This window comes from Bos grunniens, chromosome 17, assembly GCF_055505025.1.
Source record: "Bos grunniens cultivar Pamir isolate PY7600 chromosome 17, Bosgru_T2T1.0, whole genome shotgun sequence".
Classification (NCBI taxonomy): Eukaryota; Metazoa; Chordata; class Mammalia; order Artiodactyla; family Bovidae; genus Bos; species Bos grunniens.
In genome coordinates this window covers 7298629-7321289 of record NC_141181.1, presented here as the reverse complement: position 1 = coordinate 7321289, position 22661 = coordinate 7298629, and the positions used below count along the sequence as shown (strand labels likewise).

Below are 22661 nucleotides of genomic sequence, written 5' to 3'. Positions count from 1 at the left end.
AACTGAGCAACAGAACAACAAATCCACCTACAAATACATGTGAGTATGTACACCAAAAGACATTAAAGCAGCACAGATCCTGATATCAACAGTTAAAAAATGGATTGCCGATCAACAGCAGAAGACAGCATGAAAAACCACTGCTCTACTAATGAAACAGAATTATACGGCGTTGATCATGAAAAAGAAAACCTAACAAATGAAATGAATCTCAAACATAATAGTAGAACTAAAATGCCAGAGAAAACCGACTTTGTGTAAAGTTCAAAAACTGGAGAAGAAATTACAATGATTAAAAAACATGCAGCTACGTATTAAAAGAAAAAAAAAACAGAAGCAAGTAAGTCATTAGATAAAATGACATCATTTAGCTTAATGGAACAAAAAGGGGTTGTGATTGGATATATAAATGCACAAGGCTTCTCACAACCACTTCAGCATTAAGAAAAGGAGGTAAATTAATGTTAAATTAATAGAGTATATTTTATGAGAAACAGATTATAAAGCAAGTTTTCGTTAAGTTTGCATAATATTGTGATATAAAAATAAATTTCAGTTAAAAAGTTCAAGGCTATTTAAAATATTTTATAACCCGTTATTCTAATTTACTAACATTTATTTTTAATTAAGCAATTGAAATGTATTGGCTTCAGAAGTTTTGTGCTTCAGTTTATAAAGAAATTTATACTCAAATTTAAAAAGCAATGACTTAAATGATAAAGAAATTCCTCTCTTCTACTTCGTCACTGTTTGGCTGTTTTCTACAGGTGTAGTCATGTTAACATGAATGTATTGCCTGTGTAAATAAAATCAAATTATCCATCATTCCTTTTCAAGACATAAAGTTCTATCTTCATTCTTTTTCATGGCTATACACAACATTATATTTTTAGTTAAATGAACACACTTTCTGGTAAACACTTTTAAGTGTACTACCTTATGCCCTAATTTATCTCAAAATTACTTACACTATAAATTGTTTGTCTCATTGTAAACCATTTAAAAGGGCAATCATCTAAAGGACAACAAATTAAGAAGCTTTTCAACAGTTCAATTTTGGAGGTCTTTGCACTCAATCTCAATTCAGATTTAAAGTCCAACCATTAAAAAAAAAAAAAAAAATGTTGTCCGTGGGAATGTTACAGAGCCTCCTAAAAAACTTAGAAAAATAAAAGCTTAAAAAATCCAACAGCAAACGAAAGTCAACCAATGACAATGTGTGACAGCCACCTTTAATTCTAAAGTGATTCCTCTGTCATCCAACGCTTCGAAGTATTGATTTCTCTCAGCATGAAAAAGTCTAAGCCAATGAAATAGATATAGTATCATCCCCCTGATAATAGCATTCAAGGTGAAAACAGGCAGAACACTTATCAAAGTATCGCTTTCATTTCTTATTGTTTTAATGGACTGGATACAATGTGCTGGGTTCTTATCTTTACAATTGCAGACTTAAAACAATATTTTCAAATAATCTGAGTGCTAATATAGGTTCTAATATTTTAGAGAATAAAAAAATGGGTTTAAAAAGCTTTTACATATTTGTAAAGTGAAGTCAACACTAAGAAGAAGGTTAGTTTCCACTTGCATGTAAAATACACATACAACACTGTTCACGCTATTTCATTGCTACATTAGAGTTACTTGTTAACAATGAAAATTACAAAATTTTTAAGTAAATAGCAAAACAGCTTTCATAAAGGCAAACTGATTTCTTTAACAATGCCTGCATACATAATATATCAGTTTGGTAAAGAAAGTAAAATGAGGTTAGTATCAGTGATCAACACAACTGACAGGAAATTTAAATAGAGTTAAATTCAAATAACCATATTTTAAAATTCATCATGAGACAAGTATATCTTCCCGAGAGATTATAATTATACACAAATACATATAAACACATATATAGTGAAAGAGAGAGAAATTCAAGTTTTTATTTTTTAAACTTTACTATTTGTTAATTTTCACAAGAGCTGAATATCTTAAACAAATCCTATAATCTTTTAACTCAACATATCTACCTAACCATTGGGTTTTTTGGAAATCATACAAAACTAGGGCATCTTACTTGTACTACGCTAAAAGTAGTGTGTGTGTGTGTGTGTGTGTCTATGTGTACATATGTATAGACATACTTTAATTTCAAATAACAGTAGTTCAAGAACAAGCATGAAAACCGAAAAGGTAAAAAGAGATTAATTCATTCTGTAAGAAACCATAGTTAATACTGTGGTTAAGAACACAGACTCTGGAGCCAGACAACCTGAGTTTAAATCTTGACTCTGACGTATTCATGATCAGCTAGGTATTTAACCTCCTATTCCTCAGTTTCCTTAAAGAAAAAGGATATAATGTGATGTGCTTTTCATAAAGTTCCAATATGCATAGACATAAAACAATCAGAATGTTGACAGGCATATACACTAACACCCAACACTTACTGTAGACTCACTCATGAAGTTAACCAACTATACTGCAAACAGTCCCTTGTCTTCCATCATCTGAATGTAGCTGAGAGACATGGAGTAAAAATAATTACAATATGAGATACTTGCTAAGAAGGATATTCACCGTGTGCTTGGAAAGAACAGAAAAGAACTATTCAGAACCAGTGAGGGTTTCACAAAGGAATTAGAAGTTAAGTAACTTTTCATGGAGAAGAAAAGGCTCATTTAAGATACAAGAAATAAAATATAGCAAAATAGTGGTGAAAATATGAGAACAGCTCAAATAAAAAACTTTTAAGAATAACAGAATAAGACTTGCAATTACCAGAGCTCTCTCTTTTTTTAAGCAAACCAGTACATGCTGCTTTATATCTTCCTTGGGTGCCTAATATATTTTTACCCATTTCCTTCCTAAAAAGATTATTCCTCAAAAGTTTTTATAAATGGTTTAACATATAAATAGTTGATTTGGTCAACTGTTAAGATAACTAGGATATATCATAAACTGAAACCTTAAATACAGGCTTTATCTATCTGTAGGGAGTATATTCAGACATTTTTCTAGAAGAGATTTTTAAACAGCAGTAAGATATCTATTTCTCTATTGAGACTATATTTTACATTATTAGAATCTAATGAGAACACACTGAAAAAAATATATTTTTCAGTTTGGATTTAATTTTATCAGCCTTGCTCACAGGTATGAATTCCATTTCACCTCGGCCTTAATTCCTTTGCTTTTTTCTAGCTTTCTACCTTTAACGGAGTGCCCAGTAATATAGCTCTGTTTCTTGAAGCTAGAGAAGTATCACTCATAATTTTCAAAATCAGAGACATCAGCTTACTTTACAATGGTCTTCCTTTGTCCCAAAAATGAAAGCTTCTTTAGTTGCACGTTATTCTAAAAAGGATGATTTTTTTAAAAATATGTACATGCATGCACATGCCCTGTGTAGATATGTATATTTTCTATTCAGAAGTCACCCCCCATAGAAAACTGAGAGCAGAAAATGTTGTGAGCCTAGTTCTTAATCTGGCCATTATCAAGAAGCTAAAATAGGAAGTGAGACAAGTTAAAACACACCCTAGAAGAATCTCTAAAAATAGTGCATTCCAGAATGAATACAGCAGACTTTGGAAATGTACTGAGAAATACTGTGACTAAAGAGTCCAGGTGTGAAAGATAAACCAGAATATGTATGATAAACCAGAGTGAGAATTTTCCTTAAGGAGTTTGATGGTCCCACTGTCAATGAACCAGAAGAAGGGAAAAAGGTGAACCCTGGACTTAGTAAGGCCCAGCATTCTTTTTATTCTAAGACTGGATGCAAGTCAGCCTGTACTAAAAGAAGGAATGTGATCAAGAGAGATCTCTGTGTGAGGGAGCTGAACTTGGCAAAGCAGGAGAGAGACAGAGGTCAAGAGAAAACCTCCTCTGCAGGAGCGTGGCCTATGAATTAGCAGATGCAAAACTCAGTAATGAGCTTCCCTTTTCTGCACTGTGATGTCTTTCATCATTGCAAGGCCTACAAAGGAGAAAAAGAAAAGCCTTTGTCCATGCTCTGAGCAACAGGATAAAGATAAAACAGCTACTTCCTGGGAAAGCCACTTGTATGATACTAAGAAATAGCCTCCAGAGTTCTGACAGAGCGGTTGACTGGACCAAGGCCCTAAGGCAGAGGTAAGAATTCCAGAGTAAGTGTGGGACATATAAGCATTCCTTGAGTAATCCTTGAGATTACTTAGAATAAAAAAATTACTCTTCATTTTGAAGTAACAGCAATAGCCGCATCATTAAACATTTAGTATGGACTCACGTAACAGGCACTTTACAGTTATCAAATCCCATTTACTCCTCATTACTATAGGTAGGCACCATCATTATCCTGATTTTCACATGAGACATTAATGTCTTAGCTCACACAGTCAGTAAATGACAGAGTCAAAATTAATGCACAAGGTTATCTGACGGAAAAGTCAGAACTATGTGAAACTGCACCAGAGTAGTCTGTGGTCTCACTGGCTGAGTGCTCAAACTAAAGTGATCTGGACATCTAAAAGGACTCACAATAGTCCTTACTTAACCAACGTATCCATAGTACTTTATCTATAACGTATCTATAGTACAACTCTCACGGTTGTTTATAACATCATTTTTATCTAACATAAATAAAATAATATCCAAAGCTACAATTATATGTGTGTGTGTATATATATGTATATATAGAGAGAGAAAGAGTGAAGCTTACCATTTTCCTATTCCTGCTCTATAGATGAAGAAGTATATAAAAAGAGGATAAGAAGTATGTCTAAAACCACAATGTTAGTAAACAAATACCAAAGCCAGGATAAGAACTGTCATTCTATTGCTTTGCTATTATGACTCAAACTGGGATCTTGAGCTCTGATGACTCAAGATCTATTAATCAGTCATCTCTTCAGGAAATGACAGAATTGATTATGTAAAGTGTACCTCAAGAAAGAGATGTTGGAAAGACAGTGGGATATATTAATCACCAATATAGAGCCATCATGAGAAACAGAAGGCATAAAGCTAAGCTTTAAAAAGTTATCATGAACCTGGGTCATCCCTTTCTCAGTTACTAAAGCAGGAAATGGCTACCCACTCTAGCATTCCTGCCTAGAAAATTCCATGGACAGAGAAGCCCAGTGGACTAGTCCATGTGGTCACAAAGAGCCAGACACGACTGAGTGACTAACACACTTTGAAGATGAGATGTTCCAAATAGGAGTAAAAAATATAAGGGAATAAATAAGAAAGAATAAAACAAAAAGAAGAAAAGACAAGCAGGAAAGCATAAATGGGAAGTTCACTTGAAAATATTTTTACTGTATCATAAGTTTACTTTAAAAGTTACTAAGAAAAAAATATATAGTGCCATTCTATTTCATTTGCCTTGTATTTCAACCACTAAAAGACAGATTGGGGAATTCAATTCAATAATGAGAATATAAAATTTAAAAGTGGACAAAGATGAAAAAAAGTGTGTTCTTCAACTAATGTTTAAATAATTCAGATTTATTTTGCACTCCACCAATTTTACATGCAGGTAAGAATCAATATATAAAGTTAGTAGAAAGAGAAAATAAACAGAGAAAACTTGTTTATGGTTTCAGTTTCAAAAAATTTTCTGAAACTTAAAGACTGAATGAAAGGAAATTTAAAGATTACTATATAGCTGATTCTAACATAACACAAGCAATATCGAGTGTTGAAGAGAATGTAGAGGAAAGAAAATCTTGTGCACTGGCAGTGGGAACATAAATTGGAGCACCCGACTGAAGACAGCATGAAGGTTTCCCAAAAAGTTAAAAATAGAGCTACTACATGATCTAGCAATGCACTTCTTTATATCTAAAGGAAACAACTCACTACGTTGAAGAAATACATGCACTCCCAAATTCCTTGCATCATTATTAAAAATAGCCAAAATATGGAAACACACTAGGTATCCATCAACAAATGGATAAACAAAATACAGTGGAATACTATTCAACCTCAAAAAAGGGGAAATCTTGCCACTTGTGATGACATGGATGAATCTGAGGGCAATATGCTAAGTGAGACAAGCCATAAACAAAAAGACAAATATTGCATATTTCATTTATATGCAGAATCTAAAAACAAAAAATTCAAAATCATACTAGAGGCTTAAGACTGGCAGGAAAGGGAAGATATTGATCAAATGGTACAGAATTTACATTCTGAGATTAGTAAATTCTGTATATCTAGTGTACAGTATGACAACAATACTTAATGAGAACGTGCTGTGTACTTGAAATTTGCTTAGATCTCGACCACACACACACCCAAGTGGCATGGGCTGAAGGATATGTCAATTTGCTCAATTGGGGTCATCATTTCACAATGTACACATACATCAAAGTATCATGTTGTGCACCTTAAATATATACAATATCTATTTGCCAATCTTATTTCAATAAAGTCGGGGAGAAAAAGAAAAACAGTGGCAAACTACAAAGAAATACAGGGAGGATAATGACTGCTAGTTTTCTTTATGCTTCTACCAGGATTCCAACATTGAATTAAGGCATCAACTAAGAAACAGATATTTCTATTGCAAGTATGGCAAGCCCTTTCTGGATATTTTCTAGTCATCTTGCCAATCCCTACCTTTATTTGTAAAATTTGAAGGAACAAGATGCTATTCTGATTGTTAACCTCAAAAAAAAAAATGATGTTATGGAGCTATAAACATCATAATGTCAGCTCACAGAGTCAACTGAATGAGAGAACAGATGAAGGAGATCCATTTTAAAACCACTTTGAAAAATTCCTGTAAAGAAGTATGGCTTAACATTAATTTGTAAAATGTAAATAGTATAAGTTGCAGAAGAAAGCTGGATTTAATCTCTCAGCCAAGTAGACTGTATTGATACTAACTTCAAATTGTGGCCACAAACCTCAAACACACAACTCTTTTCCTATTCTCACTTTCAGCTGATGATCTTGTCCCCAAATATTTCAGTGAGGAAATAAAAGCAACCAGAAACCAACTTCCACAAGCTCCCAGTGACACATTTACCCTCATTCTAGCATATGTTCTGAATCTTTTGCCTGTTAATATAGGAGAACTCTCCACCATCACTGTTCAGTCGCTAAGTCGTGTCCAACTCTGCTCGTTTCTAAATCAGCTCCCCATCTGGGGACCACATCTCACCTGCTCAACTCTGCCTGCACAGTGTTTCTCATCACTTCTTTACTCTCTCTTAAGTAATGGACTTTCCTTCTAACAAATCGTTCTCCTGTGCATGCGGACATGCTGTTGTTTTCAAAATCTTAAACAAACTGAAAACTACTCTTCCCAATAATTTGCCCACAAACTTCTGCACCATTTCTCGAGTCCCCTTCAGTAATATCCCCACAAAGAGTGGTCTGCATCCATTTCCCATTCTCTCTTCTAAGTAAGAGTAACAGTGGTTTCTTTAGATGATCTTCTACCTAGTCTTTTTCTCCTTCCCAATTGCTTAACACTGGAGTGCCTCCAGAGCATGGTCTTTAGAATTCTCCCCTATCTATTATCACTTCTTTCATGATCTCAGAGTTTTAAAAGCTATTCATATTCCAGTGACTCTCACATTTATATCTCCAGTCCATATGTTTCCTGAATTTCACATTCATTTACCCAAATGCTTACTTTAAATCTTCTCTTGGATGCCTAATTTTTAACTTATTTTTGAACTGAACCCCTTATCGTGCCATCCAACCCCCACTCCAACCCACCCTCCCCTGGAAAATTCTGCTTTTACACAGTCTGTTTCTCAGTGAATGACGTCCCCTTTTTTACATTTGCTGAAATCTTGGAGTTATTCTTGACTTCTCTCTCACACACCCAGGTGTATATTTATAATTATAATATCTTCTTGAATTAGTAACTGTTTAAATCATTATATAATAATTTTCTGTCTTTTTTGTTACAGTTTTGACTTAAGGTCTAAACTTGGTTTGATATAAATGTAAATACTGTTTTTGGTTCCAGTTGCATGGAATATTTTTTCCATCCCTTCATTTCCAGCCTCTGTGTATGCTTCAAGGTCAAGTGGGTGATTTATGTACCACCATTACAGTGTTAGAGTATTCTGATTTTGACCATATACTTAATAAAACCAGCAAGTATTATATTTATATTCAACTTCATGTTATTAACTAGCTTCCTTTCATTTCAGCTTGAAGAAATAGCTTTAGCATATTTTATAAGGCAGGTTTAGTGGTAATGAATCTTCTTTGCTTTTTTTCTTTTTAGTCTGGGAAAGTTTATTTTATTTAGTTATTTTTGATTCAAGGATAATTGCTTTACAGTATTGTGTTGGTTTCTACCAAACATCAATATGAATCAGCCACAGGTTTATGTCTAGGCAAGTCTTTCCCTCTCTTCTTTTCTGGATGATGGCTTTTTTGGGCAAAGTATTTGTGGTTGGCAGTCTTTTCCCTTAAAGCACTTTGAATGTATCATCTTCAGGCCTGTAAGGATTCTGCTGAGACACCTGTTGACACCCTATTTATGTGTTTTATGTGACAATTTGCTTCGTATGTGACTTTGAGTATAGCAATTCACTTTTCTCTTGCTGCTTTCAAATCTTTGATTTTCAAGAGCTTGATTATAATGCATCTCTGTGAAATCCTCTTTAGATTAAAAGTTATTCTATCATTGTGCTCCTATTTGTTTTCTGACTACTTTTTACATTCTTTTTACTCTTTTGCTGTCTTCCTTTACTATTTGACAGTTTTTTGTAGTATTATCTTTTGTGATTCTACTACAGGTTTTTTTGTGATTACCATGAGGATTACATAACACATTTTATAGCTATTATAGTCTATTTTAAATTGAACAAAGTTTTATACCAAACTAAAACATTCAGGATGAGATGGCTGGATGGCATCACTGACTCGATGGACGTGAGTCTGAGTGAACTCCAGAAGTTGGTGATGGACAGGGAGGCCTGGTGTGCTGCAATTCATGGGGTCGCAAAGAGTCAGACACGACTGAGAGACTGAACTGAACTGAACTGAAAAAATTCAGAAAACTAAGATCATGGCATCTGGTCCCATCACTTCATGGGAAATAGATGGGGAAACAGTGGAAACAGTGCCAGACTTTATTTTGGGGGGCTCCAAAATCACTGCAGATGGTGATTGCAGCCATGAAATTAAAAGACACTTACTCCTTGGAAGGAAAGTTATGACCAACCTAGATAGTATATTGAAAAGCAGAAATATTACTTTGCCAGCAAAGGTCCATCTAGTCATGGCTATGGTTTTTCCAGTACTCATGTATGGATGTGAGAGTTGGACTGTGAAGAAAGCTGAGCACTGAAGAATTGATGCTTTTGAACTGTGGTGTTGGAGAAGACTCTTGAGAGTCCCTTGGACTGCAAGGAGATCCAACCAGTCCATTCTGAAGGAGATCAGTCCTGGGTGTTCATTGGAAGGACTGATGCTGAAACTGAAACTCTAGTACTTTGGCCACCTGATGCGAAGAGTTGACTCATTAGAAAAGACCCTGATGCTCGGAGGGATTGGGGGCAGAGGAGAAGGGGACGACAGAGGACGAGATGGCTGGATGGCATCACCAACTCAATGGACATGGGTTTGGGTGGACTCTAGGAGTTGGTGATGGACAGGGAGGCCTGGCGTGCTGTAGTTCATGGGGTCGCAAAGAGTTGGACACGACTGAGCGACTTGACTGAACTGAAAAGAATCTAAGATCTCATGTGAAAAGACTGAATCCCCAATTTTTTGTTAGCTGATTATGAAAAGCTTTATTAATCCTATATTCTCTATTAGTTGATGCTTTCATTAATTTAACATTTCATCAAGAACTTCCTATGCTCCAAGCCTAGTCTAGGTATTGAAATTAAAATAAATGGATGCTACTTTAAAGTTTGCTTCCCTCAGTAGACAATTTTAAAATATTCTTAATGGATACAAGTAACTCTCACCAAGTCTCCAGTAAGAATATTCTAACCTATTCCCGAATCTGAAAATGTAATATCCATTAAAAAAAAGAAATATCAGTGAAAGATTAGCCTCTATTTCCCCTACTTGGCTGCTATAAGTGATTTATGAAAACCACAGAGACCGTGACATAAGATACTTTCAAGTCAGAATATGTAAACCTCCAAAAATTACACATAAAATTTCATGGTTTTATTTGTATAAATTTCTGAAGGTCAGATTCTTAAGAGTCCATACACAAATGAAAATTTAGGAACTATTGACTCAAAACACATAACAATTTACATAATATAATTCCATTTGGGGTTGAATATTTATTATACAAGAAATACATATGCATACAATTATACATAAAGTGTACATTAATAATAAAAAGTCTGAATAGTTATGTGCCAATCATTATCCTGGGAGTATGCTAAGGAAAAAGATACTGGAGAATGTTCTCTTCTTACTTTACACTATTCTACATTGTTAGTTTTTTTCTTTCTTCTCTATTTTTTCTTTTTTTTCCCCCGTATGTATCCCTCAGATCAGTATTTTTTAATTAAAAAAAGAACACTGATATTAACAAAATTTGTCCTTAAGTCAGGGTTTCTCAGGTGAACATGCTAGCATATATCAATTCTATTTTTACATGACATGTCTGCTGTTTTTATTTCATGATAATCTAAACAAATCAATAAAAAATAGATTTGGGATTATAGATATATAGAAGTGTTTCATATGCTCTTAGCTATTATACAACTATAATTAAATTAAGCACAAATTAAGTTCAATCATCATCATAAAAATCAATAAATTTATATTATTTATAACTGCTTAAAATGAAAGAATATAACTTGTAATGACAAGGATCAGTTGGTATTATCATTAGGATAAAATAGCATCAGTCAATCCATAAGTATCTAATGTCAAGCCATGAATATCTAATATTTAAAAAGCATACTATAAACTCCACTGCTCCCATTGAAGATGACATAAGTGGATAAATTTTTCATTAATATGAAAAAACAAAACTGAACTAAATGAATATTTCACTTTTTTGTGGAATCTAAAACAAGCTGAATTCAGAGAGAGTAGAATGGTAAAATAACAAAACACTAATAAACAAAATATGGTAACCAATAATTATTATTTTTCAACAATAACTGAATCAGCCAAATCAATTAGATAAGAAAAAGCAATTAGAAGAATAAAATTTGGAAATACGAAGGAAAAACTATCAATATCTATACATGAAATGTTTATATACCAGAAAAGCTCAACAGAATCAAATGAAAATAGTTTTTGAATAAAACAACCTGAATCTAACATTATTAGCTAAGGAAGACTAGCCACAGCAATTCTGAAAAATATTTTAGAAGTCAATGATGGGAAAACACAACACAGCCCTATTAATATTAAAATGCACTATAAGGTCTCAATAATTTAAATAAAAATCAACACCAATACAGGAAATCACAGAGACTAATACAGAGATATAGACTATTAAAAAAAAAAATCCCCAAACACATAGGCATTTGGTATATGTTAACAATGGTATCTCAAATTAGAGGAGAAAATTTGGACTTCGTAGATAGTACAAAAAAAAATTATATTATCATGTAAAATAAAGTTAGATTCACATCACAGTTTATCCTAGGATAGATTATAAGTAAATGAAATATTTAAACATAAGACAATAAAACTAGAAATGCTAGAAGAAACACAGAGAAATTTCTTTATAATCTACGTGGGTAAAAGACCTTTCCAACTACAAATCAAAATATCAAACCATAAAAGAAAGCATTACTAAATTCAAGAACAAAAGTATTTTGTAAAACACGTCTGGAGGACACCAAAAATTCCACCATATGTAAGTCAACAAACTGGCAAAAATATTTATAAAAACAGAAATGCAAAGTTAAAACTATAGTGAGAAATACAAAAGAAAGCTACATACTGCCATGCATAATCTGTGAGAATGACGTAAATCTGAAAGTTTGATAACATATTCTATGATGGAACAGACACTCATATGCTGCTAATGGAAGTATTAAAAAAAAATCTCCAAAAAACATTTAAAAAGCAAAGCATAAAACATTATAGATATGGTAACATTTATATAAGGAAAGGGGATGAGAATATATATTCATATTTTTATTTATGTGCATAAAGAAACCTGGACGAGATGTATAAGAAACTAACAGTGGCTTCCTCCAAAGGTGAGGAGGCAGAAGCCGCCCAGGAAGAGATTAAAGAGATGTTTCATTCTGTGTCTTCTCATAGTTCACAAAATTTTAGTTACCTACAGAAGACAATAAATAAAAGAATTTTACACTTAAAAACATTCAATGTCTTCTATATAGAATTTTTATATAATGCTGACATTATATGAAATTATTAAAAATGACACAAGTTAAAACTAACAAAGAGATATTCTTGTGAAAGACCTATACTTTTGGTAAAGCAATAAGAAATAGAGAAGAAATTAAACCTAAGGAGAACCATAAGAAGTAAAAAGCTAACCAGAAAAGCACCTGGTAAGAAAGTCAAGTCAAAAAAGAAATTTCAAAAAGGAAGGGCTGACCATCAATGGCGAATGATACAGAATCAAGGAATACGAAGAATAAAAAAGAGCTAATGGGTAAGTATAACTAGGTCATCTCAAGAGAACAGTTGTAGTATTTTCGTTCCAGAACTGGAGATGAAAAGGAAAGAAGAGAAGCAAGGATGCAAGACACTGAATAGTAAAAGGGTGAGAAAGACAGCATTAGCAAAAACTGGCGGAATGACAAAGCAAAGTGAAAACGAAAGCTGGAGGATTCCAGCATTTACACAAGGTTGACCAGCTTGAGCATATGATAATTAGATGGAGCAATAACAATTATAACAACACTAAGAAGCTACAAGATACTTCCAGAAAGGTCATCTGAAAGGAAGAGGAAAAGAAAATAATAATTAAATAATAAACTCAGAAAAAATAATATATATTTTGTTAAAGAAAACCACAGAGGGTACTCAGTGATTATAAAGACCTCCAATGACATCAAGTAAAAATTAGACCTTTCAATCAAAACTATTCTTAAGAGTAAACTGCCTATTTCATGCTTAATGACAGCTTGGAACTGAATGTTCACAGTATTCTGAAAACAGGTATCAAGGAAGATCTCACATGTAACGGGGTGCATCATCTAAGGATCTTTTTCACATTAAGAATCCTATTAGAAAGAAAACACTAAAAGGTAATTGAATTTCCCTCAGTTATCTTCATCTCTGTCAGCTCCTGCTACAATAACTTACTCTCCAGAGCAGAGATAACTCAATTCTGTCCAGCAAGCATATGTTATGAATCTCCAAAGCAAACTTGTCTAAATCACTCTGGTCTTCTATCAAGGTTAGCTGTGGATATGAACTCTGACAGAAAGCAAACAAATTTATTTTTATCTTTTCAATAATTCACTTCTTCATGCTTTCATGGAAGAAATCATGAGACAAATATATGGTCTGCAGTTACGTTATAAAGTCAGTTAAAATGGTTTCCAGGACTTAAATAAAAAAGACTTAATTAATCATTTTTTAACACATACACAAAACAGTACTGATGTACTGAATTGGTATTATATTACCTTAAGCTTCAATTTTTATTTATAGTTACCTCTAATAGTTGGAGTTCAGTTAAAAAATATTATTAACCAGAAGTTACTTATGATCACACAAATACTATTTCAAGTACTTCACCCTTGAAAAGCTTTTAGTAAAGCATATTTTTAAAAATATTAGCATTCATTCTTTAAATAAAAAATCAACAAAATAAATAACAGTTCTCAAAAGGAAATGTATTTATGTGTATTCTAAACCAGCATTTTCTAATGAAAATGAAAGAAAAAAATTAAATTACAGTAAAGGCAATGGTATCAGAAATTCTGTGTCCCTTTAAAGTTGGAATCTAAATAACACAAGATTATTCAGAACATAAACTAATTCAAATTCAGGCAGTAAGAAACTTAACTATTTAACCCACATTATAAATGTATATAAAACTATGTGATATAAATAAAAATGTATTTTAATATAAAAATACAAAATATAAAATTTTACTCTCCACAATTATTATATTCAGTTTACAGGAGGAAAACTAAGACTCTGAGAGGTTCAGTGAATTCTTCCCAATACTTTCCAACTAGTAAATTTTAGAGACTAGAATCGGAAAATGTTTCTAACACCACATATTCCTGTTATATAACACTGTTTTTCTTTGTTTTGGGGTTTATTTTTTTTTTGGGGGGGGGGTCTGTTTTTGCCACAGCAAACAGCTTGTGGGATCTCATTTCTCCAACCAAGGGTTGAACCTGGACCACAGTCAAAGTGCCAAATTCTCATGACTAGACTACCAAGGAATTGCCATCACTGTTAACACAGTTTCAAATTAACATTACTTTTAAACACTAGAGAGAAGTTCAAAGAATTTGGCCAACTATGTTCCTTGCTATTTTTTAATATAAACTGTGCTAACCTGCACTTTATGATGTAACCTGCCTATTCCTTCATCTCAAGCACAATCAGTACTTTTTGGATAGAGCAACTCAAAAATGTAATTTGAAAGGCACTAATCATGGAAATTTGGAACACTATTACAACCTATCACTCTTGCTAGTAATAGGTTAAAAAATACTTTTGCCATGGCCTTTCCAACTGAATTGAATCCTTTCTGTCTCCAAAAGAACCAGTATCCCCCACTAGATTCAGAAAAAAAGAAACTGAATGTGTAGGCTATAATTATCATTTATTTGTTAACCAATTCTTTACTGAACACATACTGCGTGTAAGGCAATATGCCAGGCACTATGAATACCTGATGAATAGACACAAGAGTTCTTGTCTGAGGGAAGCAGGGAGAAGAGCTGGAAACAAAATAACCAGACGAGTAAATAAATAATTGCAAACCGTAAGTAAATGCAATGAGAGGTTACAATAGAAAGATGTGATTTCAGATTTACATCGGGTGATTGGTCAGGGTCACCGAGAGGAGAGCAGACCAGGCTTTTGTATAAAACTAAAATCGAGAGGGAGATCTGAAAGATGAGCAGAAGTCAGGATACATGACAGGAGAACTGCAAGTAGAGCATAGAGTAAAAGGAGGACAGTACTTGCCAGAAGGTGGAAATGGGAAGCAGGAGCCACTTTATACTGCATCTTCTGGACTGTATTAACAATGGCAGGGTTACTCTGAAACACATGGCAGCACTGGATGGTTTTATGTCTGATCAGCATAAACATGTTGAAACTTGTGTTTCAGAGTGATTACTTTGGCTATTTGGTAGAAGATAAAGGAGACATCTGTTGGTGGGGCAAGGGATATCAAATAAGAGATTATTTCAGGTTTTTGAACTAAAGATGTGATGGCTAAATCAAGAAATAACAATATTGGTAGCAGATATATTTTATTTAAGAGATAAACAGAATTTGATGAGAGACACCAAATGTGATATAATGGAAAACAACAGGAGATGACTGACTTGTGTAACCAAGTAAACAGGTGGTATTTATTCACATGAGCAGAAGTGGAAGAACAGATGTAGAGAGAATTTCAGATTTGGAAAATTTCCCCCCAAAAGTAGAGATACTTATAAGAAATGCCAACTGAAGGCAAAAAGTAGACAGATCTACACTATATAAGTCTAAGGCTCTGAAGAGAAATCAGAGTTTGAGATAAAAACCAGAAAGCTAGAGATAATACATGTGTACTCAGAAAATGAAAGGAAAAGGTCTTCAGATTTCTAAAGAAAGAAAGAAAGAAAGATCTCTGGGTAAGAAAGAGTAAAATAATTACGGCTTTAATCTCATAAAGTATAAAACTATACATTAAAACTGTTTCTTATTCACAGAAAAGGAATATATTCCACCCTGGCTCTTGATAACTGGGAGTAAACACAAGCCAAAAAACACCTACCTCATTTCCTAATTTCCTCTTTTTCAGACAATTAGATAATCTTTACACATCACTTTCATGTGAGTTACTTGGACATAATAAGGCACTGAAGAATGAGGATTCTACTTCCTATGGCAGTCTATCTTCATAGACAAATAATGTGAGGAAAAAGGAGATTCATTCATTAGGAGAAAAAGAGGTCCTTGTTTATTTAGAGCTAAACTTTTAAGTCTCAGCCTGATTCAGTGTGTTCACTTGGCTAACACATGCTATTACTGAGGCCATTGACAATTCCAGCTCTAAGACTGACAGTAAAACACCTCCCAGAAAAGTGACTTCATGAACACAGATTTCACCAGTACTCTCAAGGAACTTTCTGACATATAAGTTCTAGATGTAAAAGAAAGGCAACACCAAAAATAAAAAAAGTAACATTTTAGTATAAATCCCAATGAGGAAAAAAACTGACTTACTGAATTTACTAGAAAATTGACTTACTTACTAGAAGTCAGTAGTAATACATTTATATCCACTAAAGGCCTGTCTTTGGTTAAATCATAACGTTAATTTATATCATGTGTACTTACTGTACACAAAAATAGAAAGTCAAATCCAAGAAGTTTTTCAATCACAATGTAACTTGTGATTACACCAAAAGGACCAATCGCAGGTATATCAAAGCAAAATGTCATGTTTACTGAGATTCAGTATCTTTAACACAACATATAAGAAAAGTAACTAGAAACATACTTCACTTTCATTGAGCACTTGTAAAAATTACTTTTAAACACATTTCTAGGTAACTTGACGCTAGTAAAAATTACTAATGTATTTGAATATCAGTGTGTCAAAGTAAAAGTTATTTGTGTAATATGACAAATATATGAAGAGATGTGTGACAATACCGATAGAGGATCTTTTAAATTGCTCAGTGTCATCAACAGTTAGTTCTCTTCTGAGCTAACATGAGTTTACACATTTACAAGGTTAAGAAATGTACTCATTAAAAGGACATCTTTCTACAATGACAATGGAGCTAAACTTACCTTCTACTTTAAGAACTGAAACAATCTTTCATACATCTTATATTTTCCAACTGAAGGAGAGGTATATATATACCAGGAGTCAAAAGAGCAGAACTTGGCCAAACTTGAAATCTACCAAGAAACTTATTAACAATTCTCTTTCTCACATGGAAAATGGGGATAATAAAAAATGACCATCAACTTCATAGGTTATTGTGAAAAATAAATGAATTATGGTATGAAAAATTGCTTAGAATAGTGCCTGATATATAATAAACATGCAGTAAATCATAGCTATTATTAAAGTTATTATTATCCCCATCCTTAATACCTGGGTACAAACAAGAGTGGTGGACCTCATATGAAATTCTTCAAGAAAAATGACTATGAATTCCAAAAACTTAAGACAGTTCAGATACACTTGCATGATAATGATCAAATTACAGGAATAAAACAAAATATGACCACAATTGTTTGAGTTTAAGAACCTGAAAGTCTAAAGGACCACCAAAGATTTTTCTAATCAAAATCTAATTTAAGGTAAAATATTTTAATTTTAAGTAATGTATGCATATTATGCTTCAATTTCTAATGAAAATATACACATTTATCCTTATAACTTATTTTTTCTATTATTTTGATTTTTAATTAAATCTAACCTTTTAAATGTATCAGTTCAGTTCAGTCGCTCAGTGGTGTCCAACTCTTTGCGACCCCATGAATCGCAGCACTCCAGGCCTCCCTGTCCATAACCAACTCCCTGAGTTTACACAAACTCATGTCCATTGAGTCAATGATGCCATCCAGCCATCTCATCCTCTGTCGTCCCCTTCTCCTCCTGCCCCCAATCCCTCCCAGCATCAGGGTTTTTTCCAATGAGTCAGCTCCTCGCATCAGGTGGCCAAACTATTGGAGTTTCAGCTTTAGCATCAGTCCTTCCAATGAACACCCAGGACTGATCTCCTTTAGGATGGACTGTTGGATCTCCTTGCAGTCCAAGGGACTCTCAAGAGTCTTCTCCAACACCACAGTTCAAAAGCATCAATTCTTTGGCGCTCAGCGTTCTTTAGAGTCCAACTCTCACATCCATACATAACCATTGGAAAAATCATAGCCTTGACTAGACAGACCTTTGTTGACAAAGTAACATCTCTGCTTTTTAATATGCTATCCAGGTTGGTCATAACTTTTCTTCCAAGGAGTAAGGATCTTTTCATTTCATGGCTGCAGTCACCATCTGCAGTGATTTTGGAGCCCGAAAAAATAAAGTCTGACACTGTTTCCATTGTTTCCCCATCTATTTGACATGAAGTGATGGGACCAGATGCCATGATCTTCGTTATTTGAATGCTGAGTTTTAAGCCAACTTTTTCACTCTCCTCTTTCACTTTCATCAAGAGGCTCTTCAGTTCCTCTTCACTTTCTGCCATAAGGGTGGTGTCATCTGCATATCTGAGGTTAGTGATATTTCTTCTGGCAATATTGATTCCAGCTTGTGCTTCTTCCAGCCCAGCGTTTCTCATGATGTACTCTGCATATAAGTTAAATAAGCAGGGTGACATTATACAGCTTTGATGTACTGCTTTTCCTATTTGGAACCAGTCCATTGTTCCATGTCCAGTTCTCACTGTTGCTTCCTGACCTGCATACAGATTTCTCAGGAGGCAGGTAAGGTGGTCTGATATTCCTAACTCTTGAAGAATTTTCCACAGTTTATTGTGATCCACACAAAGGCTTCATTTTGTACTCCAAGGCCAAACTTGCCTGTTACTCCAGGTATTTTTTGTCTTCCTACTTCTGTATTCCAATCTCCTGTGATGAACGGTACTTTTTTTTTTTTTTTTTTTTGCTGATAGTTCTAGAAGGTATTGTAGGTCTTCATAGAACCATTCAACTTCAGCTTCTTTGGTATTAGTGTTTGGGGCATAGACTTGGATTACTGTGACACTGAATCATTTGCCTTGTAAATGAAGAGAGCTCATTCTGTCACTTTTGAGACTGCACCCAAGTACTATATTTCAGACTCTTTCATTGACTATGAAGGCTACTCCATTTCTTCTAAAGGATTCTTGCCCATAGTAGCAGATATGATGAAGTGAAGTGAAAGTCGCTCATTCATGTCTCTGTGACCCAATGGACTATACAGTTCATGGAATTTTCCAAGCCAGAATACTGGAGTGGGTAGCCTTTCCCTTCTTCAGGGGATCTTCCCAACCCAGGGATCGAACCCAGGACTCCCACACTGCAGGCTGATTCTTTACCAGCAGAGCCACAAGGGAAGCCCAATACTGGAGTAGATACCCTATCCCTTTCCAGTGGATCTTCCCGACCCAGGAATCTAACCATAGTCTCCTGCATTGCAGGTGGACTGTTTTCCAATGAGCTATCAGAGAAGCCCATATAATAGTCATCTGAATTCTGCCCATTCTCATCCATTTCAGTTCACTGATTTCTAAATATCTATGTTCACACTTGCCATCTCCTGTCTGATGACTTCCAATTTACCTGGATTCATGGAACTAACATTCCAGGTTCCTATGCAGTATTGTTCTTTACAGCACCAGACTTTACTTCCATCACCAGTCACATCCACAACTGCGCATTTTTTTTAGCTTTGGCTCGGCCTGTTCATTCTTCCTGGAACTATTTCTCCACTCTTCCTCAGTAGCATGTTGGACACCTACCAACCTGGGGAGTTCATCTTTCAGCATCCTATCTTTTTGCTTTTTCATTCTAACTTTTAATTTACAAATATTTTATTTCAATTTGACCCTGTAATATGAATATAAAAATAAGACAAAATAGACATACTTGAATTATAAGTACAAAATTTAAAAAAAAAAAAAGAAAGAAACCAGGATTCATATCCAGATTCTAACTCCCATGTGAACTGTGTAACTCTGGGAAATTACTGTGCCTCTCTAGTCTCAGCTTCCTAATTCTCTATAGTGGGCCTAAAAGCAATGGCTTCCTCTTTGAAACAATTTCATATTCCCAAGGTAACCCGAGTAAGCCATACAAAGCAATCTAACAGACTGGCAGTTGGTAAGCACTATGTAAATGTTTGTCATTATTATTATGATCAGACTACCACTGTCTCTATAAAACAATTTAAACTTTATAGTTCATAATGTATAAAAGAAGTATGGATTTAAATATAAGAAAATATTATATAAAATTCCATATTAAAAATAAGATTTCAAAAATAGTTAATATGTACAAATCATGAATCACATCAAGCTAAAATAAATGTCTCATTATTTAGAAGCTTATATATTCTCTACAAGACTTCCTTATTCATTTTCATTGCCTGTATTCACTTTAATTTTTTAGTTAACAAGAAGATAAACTGTATCAGCTAATAGGAGGATAAACAATGAAAATAAATGAAAAATATGCTTTCTGCATTAATCAGTAGGATAAAAAAAAAGAAATGGAACAAAGAATTAGATGGATTAAGTTACTCATTGACGTGGCAGGATGTAATTTAGGAATTATACATGAGTTCCCTACTTTTGTATTTCACTCCCAAGTAAACTGTCTCTTTCCTACGGAAAGCAAAAGAAAAAACACGTTCATATTACAGTGTAAAGCAGACATCTTTAATTCTATAAACAATCAATCAATTATATACCAAGTATCATGTTAAGTGATAGGAATTAGGAGCTAAAAACTCTTTCCGTAGCAAAGAATCTAGAACAAGCTACTTACTGTTACTGAGAATATTTGTTTGAATTCAAAATGTTTACCTTCATTATCATAATAGACTAAAAATCTATTACAGTTTTGAGAGTTCCTTTTAGGGCAAGTTTATTAGTTTTTATACTAAATGATCTCCTTATGTAAGACTCAACTATAATCTGTAGAGATTTCCAATCCTGTAAAATATTATCTAGGGGAAGAAATATTCATGTTCAATACTAAACTGAACTCAATACAATACTAAACTCAAATGTCAAATTAAGATTCTATAGAGAATCAACAAGCATACTATAATGCTTACTGACATACAAGGAACACTCAACAAATATTAGTTACTAATGTATGAACACCAACAAGGTAAAGAAGCAAATGCTAAATTAAAAATTTAATTTCATGTTCTTAAATCTAAAAGAATTGCCAAGGATACTGTCCTTTGCTCCATTAAACAAATATTTACTGAACATCAATTATGTACCTTTTACAAAGAATTGAAAATTACAGAGGCACAAAAGACAGGCATGATTTCAACTTTATACTACGAGGCATGACATGTAAATAAAGAAATATCCTTTAAGTTATTCATTATGAAGTCGACTTTAAAGGAGAGTGCTAGGATAGAGAATACCCTGCATCAGGGAAGAGTTACCAACTTTGCTAGGATAGTCACAGAAGGCCTCTGAAGAGATGACTTAGAAAGGGGAAAATAAAGTTTAGAACTTAGACACAAAAACCAGAAAAAAGAGCACACTCTGCTAAGACAGTCCTTTGACAGTTCATTATTCTTTCCAAAACTTTAAAAACTAGATTTCTAGAAGCACCAATTTCTGGCTTTCTATCTACCAACAGGAAGTACAACTTCCTGTTGTTACTGAATCACCTGGTGATCTCATGCTGATTATGGTGTTAAATGCCAGCAGTTACAGTAGAGACTCCCAAATTTGTATTCTGAGCCTACATTCCTCAAAGGAATTTCATGTTTATATACCCAACTGCCTAATGAACATCCCCACTTGGATGGCACACAGACATTTCAATTGTAACATGTTCAAAACTGGGCTCATGACTTTTCCTCATCGCCCTACCCTGATCCTTCTAAAGTATTATCACTTAAGCAATTCCATTCTCCTATTAAATAGTTGCTCAAACCAAAATCTTCCAGTCAGCCTTCATGCCCTTCACTCGTTCAACATAAATCTATCTGCATATCCTGTTGGCTTTAAAACAAAACAGATTAGAATCCAAGCAATTCTCACTACTTCTACTGACATTAGCTTACCCCAAGTCGTCATTTCTTATCTCATTTACCACAGTAACTGGTCTTCCTATTTAGGCCTTTGCTTCCCTTCAGTCTCTTCCGAAAGCAGCAACCAGAATGATGTACTTAAAATTTTACTCAGATTGTCACTTCTCTGCTCATTACCCTTCAAGAGCTTCCCAACTATTGAGAGTCAAAGTCACTGCAATGGGTTATAATGTCTTCCATGATCTAGTCCAGCATCTACTCTATAATCTCATATCCTCCTATTTGCTCATTTACTCATCCAATCCAAAAATGCTGGCTTTTTCTTTTTATCCTTTAAATGCTCCAGGCATAAAACTGCCTGTAAGCCTTGTACCATGTGCCCTCTCCAAACCCCTTAAACTCCTTCACCTCCTTTAAGAGGTCTTTTCAGCCAAAGCCTTCCTATCATCCTATTTAATGGCCACATAAGACTTCTTTGTTTTCCTCCAGAGCACTTTCTACAGTCTATCTTTAGAATCAATACCTTAATTTTACTGTTTATAATCTGTCTTCCCTCAAAAGCAAGTAATTTCCTAAAGACCAGGTTTTTATGTCAGTTTTATATTCTCAGCCCAGAACAGTGCCCTATACACAGTAAATGCTCAACAAACACCTCTTAAGCAAATGAATGTACAGAGACTAACAAAAGTAAGAGAGAGACATGTTAGAAGAGCTAAATTAGTTTGAAGATTAGTATGACTAATGGCTCAGCAGTAAAGAATCCACCTGCCGGAGAACACAGGTAAAACACTCTCCGACGTACATCACAGCAGGATCCTCTATGACTCATCTC

The 22661-nt window shown here is 34.1% G+C and overlaps 1 protein-coding gene across 10 annotated transcripts in view; it reads right to left on the bottom strand.

Annotated features, from left to right (window-relative positions):
* LRBA (LPS responsive beige-like anchor protein) overlaps positions 1-22661 on the bottom strand; it is a 758928-nt gene that overhangs the window by 430911 nt on the left and 305356 nt on the right. The window contains exon 36 of one of the 10 annotated variants that reach the window (XM_086346381.1): positions 10126-12235. The exons of the other annotated variants lie outside the window; for them this stretch is intronic. Coding sequence (XP_086202507.1) covers positions 12218-12235 — 18 coding nt within the window. The 3' untranslated portion in view covers positions 10126-12217. Of the gene's footprint in view, positions 1-10125; positions 12236-22661 lie in introns of those variants that run through there. 10 annotated transcript variants of the gene reach the window in all.